General features: G+C 61.0%; 1 protein-coding gene across 1 annotated transcript; it reads right to left on the bottom strand.

The window, feature by feature from the left end:
* Positions 1–254: 254 nt before the first annotated feature.
* Positions 255–4,217, bottom strand: LOC137446900 (uncharacterized). Its single transcript, XM_068150005.1, has 4 exons — positions 4,143–4,217; positions 3,010–3,965; positions 1,188–2,221; positions 255–821 (listed from the first exon to the last, which is right to left on the bottom strand). The coding sequence occupies exons 1-3, from the start codon at positions 4,215–4,217 to the stop codon at positions 2,203–2,205; spliced, it is 1,050 nt and encodes a 349-aa protein (XP_068006106.1). The 3' UTR covers positions 255–821; positions 1,188–2,202.
* Positions 4,218–7,375: the final 3,158 nt, after the last annotated feature.

Below are 7,375 nucleotides of genomic sequence, written 5' to 3'. Positions count from 1 at the left end.
GAGCTTCTCCAGCACGGAGGCGAGCGTCCTTCTGTCTCGCGCTTCAGGCTGTTTACTGCAGTCAGCTCTTCTTTATCATCAGACCGTTCTTCCGTCGTCAGCAGCCTGTTGTTCTTTCCTGTCCTGAAACCTTCCATAGATACTTTCTGCTTTCCTCCAGGCAGAGTCCAAGGGCATGCTATTGAACACATGCAAGTGCCAGGTTCTACACATTACCACAACAACCCCAGGCATTGCTACAGGCTGGGGTCAGACTAGCTGGATAGGAACCAGGCTGGAAAGGGACCTGAGGGTGCTGGTTGACACCAGCTGAACATGAGCCAGCAGTGTGCCCAGGTGGCCAAGAAGGCCAAATACATCCTGGCCTGCATCAGGAACAGTGTGGCCAGCAGGAGCAGGGAGGTCATTCTGCCCTGTGCTCAGCACTGGTCAGGCCACACCTTGAGTTCTGGGTCCAGTTCCTGGGCCCCTCAGTTTAGGAAAGATGTTGAGATGCTGGAAGGTGTCCAGAGAAGGGCAACAAAGCTGGGGAGGGGTCTGGAGCACAGCCCTGTGAGGCAAGGCTGAGGGAGCTGGGGTTGCTTAGCCTGGAGAAGAGGAGGCTCAGGGGAGACCTTCTTGCTCTCTACAACTACCTGAGGGCAGATTGTAGCCAGGTGGGGTTTGGTCTGTTCACCCAGGCACCCAGTACCAGAACAAGAGGACGCAGTCTCAGGCTGTGCCAGGGAAGGTTTAAGCTAGAGGTGAGGACAAAGTTCATCCCAGAAAGAGGAACTGGCCATTGGAATGTGCTGCCCAGGGAGGTGGTGGAGTCCCCATCCCTGGAGGTGTTCCAAAAAAGAACTGGATGTGGCACCTGGAGCCATGGTTTAATTGTGAGGAGGGGATAGGGATGCAGACATAGGAGGGAATTGATGAGATCTGAGGTCTCTTCAAACCTGGTTGATTATGTGAGACTGGGAGGTACTAGGAGGAACTGGGGGTTACTGGGAAGTACTAGAAGGTACTGGGAGGCTGTGGAAGGACTCTGGGGGGGAGTGAGGGGCACTGGAGAACTATAAGGGTTAACTGGGAGGTACTGGGAAGGGCTCTGAATGGCACTGGGAAAAACTCAGAGACTGTGGAGAGACTTTGGGGCGGTCTGCAGGGGGTGAAGGGGTCACTGGGGGTTATGGGGAGATACTCACAGTGCTCCCAGTGCTCTCCCAGTTGTCTCCCAGTTCCTCCCAGTGCTCCCAGTTGAGTTCCTGATGCTTCCAGTTGTATCCCAGGGCTCCAGAACTGACTCCAGGTGCTGCAGGTATGGCTCCCAGTCCCTCCCAGTGCCTCTCAGCCCCTGCCAGCCTCCTCCCAGACTGGGAAAGGACTGGGAGGCACTGGGAGGGGCTCAGGACAGTAGTGGGGAGGTACTGGGAGACTGTGGAAGGACTCTGGGGAGGAATTGGGGATGCTCAGTGGGGTACAGAGGGTCACTGGGAGGCTGTGGAAGGACTTCCTCGGTGGAACTGGGAGGGCTCAGGGGGGCACTGGGGGTTACTGGAAGGTACTGGGAGGTAGTGGGGAGTACTGGGAGGCTGTGAAAGGACTCTGGGAGGGGAGGGTTACTGTGGGGGGAGTGAGGGGGCACTGGGGAAGTCTAAGGGTTAACTGGGAGGTACTGGGAAGGGCTCTGAATGGCACTGGGAAGAACTCAGAGACTGTGGAAAGACTTTGGGGCGGTCTGGAGGGGCTCAGGGGGGCACTGGGGGTCATGGGGAGATTCTCCCAGTTGTCTCCCAGTTCCTCCCAGGGACCCCTAGTGCTCCCAGTTGGGTTTCTGCTGCTTCCAGTTGTGTCCCAGGGCTCCAGCAATGCCTCCAGCTGGTCCAGGTATGCCTCCCAGTGCCTCCTGGTCCCTACTGGTCTCCTCCCATACTGGGATAGGACTAGAAGGGATTGGGAGGTACTGGGAGGGACAGGAATAAACAGGGAGGGACTGGGAAGGGAGTGGGACAGTATGGGAGGGGACATGGAGGGACAGGGAGGGGACATAGTGGGAATGGACTGGGAGGGACTGGCAGGGACTGAGAGGGCACTTTCACAGCTGTCTCCCAGTTTTGTCCCAGTTGGGTTCCTGCTGCTTCCAGTTGTCTCCCAGGGCTCCAGGTCTGACTCCAGGTGCTGCAGGTACGGCTCCCAGACTCTCCCAGAAACTTCCAGTCCCTACCAGTCTCCTCCCAGACTGGGAAAGGTGTAGGAGAAAATGGGATGGACTGGGAGGCTGTAAAGGGCTGTGGGAGGGAAATGGGGGACTGAGGGGGGTACTGGGAATTCCTGGGTCATGCTCCCAGTGCTCCCAGTTGTCTCCCAGTGGGGATGCTACTGCTTCCAATTGTCCACCAGGGCTCTTGCCAGGTAGTGCAGGTAGAACTGGGAGGGTACTGGAAAGGGATGGGGAAGGGACTGGTTGGGGACTGTGAAGGGACTGGGATGGACTGGGAGGAACTGGGAGGGGCGGGGAAGGCCTGGGGGGGCACTGGGAAGAGACTGGGATGGGAGTGGGAAAGGACAGGGAGGAACTGGGTGTACTGGAATGGGAGGGAACTGGGAGAGACTGGGAAGGACTGGGAGTGCACTGCGACGGGACTGGGAGGGGAGTGGGGAGCCAGTGGGAGGGGATTGGGAGGGAACTAAGAAGGGAATGGGAAGGGAAAAGAGTTGGAAGGGACTAGGATGGAGTGGGATGGATCAGGGAGGGAATTGGAAAGGGCTCAGGACAGTACTGTGAAGGACAGGGAGGCTGTTAAGGGCTCTGGGGGGGCACTGGGAGGTACTGGGAGGCTGTGAAAAGATCTGGGGGGGGAGGGTTACTGGGGGGAGTGAGGGGGCGCTGGAGAACTATAAGGGTTAACTGGGAGGTACTGGGAAGGGCTCTGAATGGCACTGGGAAGAACTCAGAGACTCTGGAAAGACTTTGAGGAGGTCTGGAGGGGCTGAGGGGGGCACTGGGGGTTATGTGGAGATACTCACAGTGCTCCCAGTGCTCTCCCAGTTGTCTCCCAGTTGTTCCCAGTGCTCCCAGTTGAGTTCCTGCTGCTTCCAGTTGTCTCCCAGGGCTCCAGCAATGCCTCCAGCTGGTCCAGGCATGTCTCCCAGTGCCTCCTGGTCCCTACTGGTCTCCTCCCATACTGGGATAGGACTAGAAGGGATTGGGAGGTACTGTAAGGGACAGGAATAAACAGGGAGGGACTGGGAGGGGATGGGAAGGGAGTGGGACAGTATGGTAGGGGACTTGGAGGGACAGGGAGGGGACATAGTGTGAATGGACTGGGAGGGACTGGCAGGGACTGGGATGGAGTGGGATGGGACAGTAAGGGGATTGGGAAGGGACAGGGAAGGGACAGGGAGGGGATTGGGATGGGACTGAGTGAACTGGGAAGGGAATGAAAGGGACTGGGATGGACTGTTAGGGGCTTGGGTGGACTGGGATTGACAGGGAGGGCAGTGGTAGGGAATGGGAGGGATGGGAGGGGACTGGGAAGGAACTGGGAAGGGCCTGGGTCAAACTGGAAGGGGACTTGGAGGGAACTGGGAGGACCTGAGTGAAATTGGAGGGGACTGGGAGGCAGCGGGAGGAAACTGGGAGGGAATTGGTAGGGAACAGTGAAGGGACTGGGAGGGCACTGGAAGGGTTTTGGAAAGGGAGTGGGAAAGGACAGGGAGGAACTGGGTGTAGTGGAATGGGAATGGGAGGGAACTGGGAGAGAATGCGAAGGACTGGGAGTGCACTGCGATGGGACTGGCTGGCCACGCCCCCTCCCAAATAAGGGAGGGAGAGTGAAACGGAGGAGGACGGCTGGCCACACCCACAAAGGGAGGGCAGTGAAGAAGCGAGGTGGGGGGCTGGCCACGCCACCCCCCCAAATAAGGGAGGGAGAAAGTGAAGCGGAGGCGGGTGGCTGGCCATGCCCCCTCCCCCCACCAAGCTAAAAAGGGGAGGGAGCTTCTGGCGCGATGCGGCCAATAGGAGGGAGGGGAAAGCGCAAAGGCGGGAAAGGGGTTAGGGGTGGGCGGCAAAAGGGGAGGGGAGGGTGGGAAAGGAATAAGGAAGGGGAAGGGAGGAGAGAGGAAGAGAGGGGGGACCAGTATGTACCAGTATGTACCAGTATGGAGCCAGGGCTAGACCAGTCTGGACCGGTCTGGACCAGTTTGGACCAGTCTGGACCAGTCTGGACCATTTTGGAACAGTATGGATCAGTTTGGACCAGTGTAGACTGGTTTGGACCGGTTTGGACCAGTCTGGAGTGGTTTGGACCGGTTTGGACCGGTCTGGACCGGTCTGGACCAGTCTGGACCGGTTTTGACCGGTCTGGACTGGTTTGGACCGGTCTGGACCGGTTTGGACCGGTCTGGACCGGTCTGGGCCGGTCTGGACCGGTCTGGACCGGTTTGGACCGGTTTGGGCCGGTTTGGGCCGGTCTGGGCCGGTTTGGACCGGTCTGGACCGGTCTGGACCGGTCTGGGCCGGTCTGGACCGGTCTGGACCGGTCTGGACCGGTCTGGGCCGGTCTGGGCCGGTCTGGACCGGTCTGGACCGGTTTGGACCGGTCTAGGCCGGTTTGGACCGGTCTAGGCCGGTCTGGACCGGTCTGGGCCGGTCTAGACCGGTTTGGACCGGTCTGGACCGGTTTGGACCGGTCTGGACCGGTTTGGACCGGTTTGGACCGGTCTGGACCGGTTTGGACCGGTCTGGACCGGTTTGGACCGGTCTGGACCGGTTTTGACCGGTTTGGACCGGTCTGGACCAGTTTGGACCGGTCTGGACCGGTTTGGACCGGTCTGGACCGGTTTGGACCGGTTTTGACCGGTCTGGACCGGTCTGGACCGGTCTGGACCAGTCTGGACCGGCTTGGACCAGTCTGGACCAGTCTGGACCGGCTTGGACCGGTCTGGACCGGTCTGGCCCGGTCTGGACCGGTTTGGACCGGTTTGGACCAGTCTGGACCGGCTTGGACCGGTTTGGACCGGTCTGGACCAGTTTGGACCGGTCTGGACCGGTTTTGACCGGTTTGGACCGGTCTGGACCAGTTTGGACCGGTCTGGACCGGTTTTGACCGGTTTGGACCGGTCTGGACCAGTTTGGACCGGTCTGGGCCGGTCTGGGCCGGTCTGGACCGGTTTGGACCGGTTTTGACCGGTCCGGACCGGTCTGGACCGGCTTGGACCGGTCTGGACCAGGCTGGACCGGCTTGGACCAGTCTGGACTGGTCTGGCCCGGTCTGGACCGGTTTGGACCGGTTTGGACCATTCTGGACCGGCTTGGACCGGTTTGGACCGGTTTGGACCAGTTTGGACCGGTCTGGACCGGCTTGGACCGGTTTGGACCGGTCTGGATCAGTATCGAGCTTGGGTGGCCACTAATGACCCCCCCCAGCCTCTCCCTCCCACCCCTCCTCCTCCTCTCCCCTCCCATTCTCCCTTTTCCGCGCTCCCCGCGGCCCCACTCCACTCTCTGATGTCACCGCGCGGGGCAGCCCTGGTGCCCTCCTCCCAACTCCCGCCTAGGTGCTCCGCCCCCTTGCTCTGACGTAATCAGCAGCCATCGCCTCTCTGCCCCAGCTGCTCAGGCCACGCCCCCCGTGACATAGTCTGCGCTATTCCCCGCCCCCCCATAGCCATCCTGCTGCCCTCCTCCAGCCCCGCCCCCTCCTATAGCCATCCAATTGTCGCTCTCCAGCCCTGCCTCCAGTCCTCCAGTCCCACCTCCTGCAACCTCCCTCAGCCCTTTCCCCGCCCCCTCCATAACCATCCTATTTCACTCAAACCCCGCCCCCTTGTGACGCAGCTGTCCTCTCGTTCCCGCCCCCTCCCTTAGCCATTCTATTGCCGCCCGCTAGCCCCGCCTCCAGTGACGTAACCTGCGCACTCTTCCCCGCTCCCCCTCCCCTCTAGCTCCCTTCCCACCCTTTCCCTTTCCTATCCCCTCACAGCGCCGCCGCCGCTTTCTCTGCTCCCCGCCCCTCCTTTGCGCGGCCCCTAATCACGTGACGATCGCTGGGCGAGTCTGGGTGCTGCGGGGTTCACCCTGGGATCGCTGGGCGAGTCTGGGGGCATTGGGGTCAGCCTGCAAGAGCTGGGAGAGACAGGAGAACAGCTCGTGAGCAGACTGCTCCCGACCGCGGCAAATCGACACCCACCCCCCCCCCTCGCCGCTGATGTTTCTCGCCCCCCCCCCCTCGCTGCTGCCCACCCTCAGACCCATAGCAGAGTCCTGCAGCAGGGACAGAACAACTCCAGAGAGCAGCAGAGTCTACACTGAGATGATGCGGAGCGGAGAAAGCAGAGGGGACGATAGTTACGCTGGCTAGGTCGGAGCCGACGGGGCGAGGGCGGCGCCATCTTGGGAAGGGCAAGCGCTGTCACGGGGAGGGCGACGCCATCTTGGGAAGGGCAAGCGCTGTCACGGGGAGGGCGACGCCATCATGGGAAGGGCAAGCGCTGTCACGGGGAGGGCGACGCCATCTTGGGAAGGGCAGGCGCTGTCATGGGGAGGGCGGCGCCGTCTTGGGAAGGGCAGGCGCTGTCACGGGGAGAGCGGTGCCGTCTTGGTGCCCTCACTTCCGTCTACATGCCCCCAGACCTCCTTTGTCACCCTCTAAGGCCCTTGAGGTGCTCGCAGCTCGCCTTGAGATGTCGGGGGAGATGTGGCTGGGGGGTCCTGGGACTGCAGGACACCCAATACCGGAGTGAGACCACCCCAATCCTGGGGGACCCCAAAACCTGGAACCCCCCAGAGACCTCTAACACAGCACCACCACTCCCCGCCCCCTCAGCTGCTTCAGGACCCTCCAGAGACACCCCCGGAGACCCTCCAGAGGCCGCCAGACACCTCTCGATGCCCACAAAGCCCCTCTAGACGCCCCAGAATACCTCTCTGCGCCTCCCTTCAGAGGCCACTCACACCCTTGGCAGCAGGCAACAGCAAGCAGTACCTGGCCGTGCCCACAAGGTGGGAGCAGTGAGCAGAAGAGTCAGCGGCGCTAGGGACACCGAGACTCCAGCAGTGCCACACAGCAACCCACACGCTGTGGGGACCTGACACAGAGACCCCGAAACCACACTGAGGCACAGACCCCCCCACTCCTCCCTGACCCTCCAGACATGACCCAGGAGCCCCTCCAGAGGTCCCCAGACACCTCTAGATGCTCCCAGAACCCTTCACATGCCCCCAAATTCCCCTTTCATACCCCCAAGCCCACTTCAGATGACAGCAGACCCTCCTTAACAGGCCCCCAACGCTCAGCAGGTCCGGTGCTGCTGTGCCTCGGGAGCAGATCAGCTGGTCTCCCTGCAGAGCTTTTTCCAGTCAATGAAAAAACAGCACACCACACACACA

The sequence above is a fragment of the Melanerpes formicivorus genome, unplaced genomic scaffold (genome assembly GCF_026170545.1).
Source record: "Melanerpes formicivorus ecotype bairdi unplaced genomic scaffold, bMelFor1.0.p_v2 SCAF_1, whole genome shotgun sequence".
In the NCBI taxonomy this organism is placed as follows: domain Eukaryota; kingdom Metazoa; phylum Chordata; class Aves; order Piciformes; family Picidae; genus Melanerpes; species Melanerpes formicivorus.
This window is presented reverse-complemented; position numbering and strand designations above follow the sequence as displayed.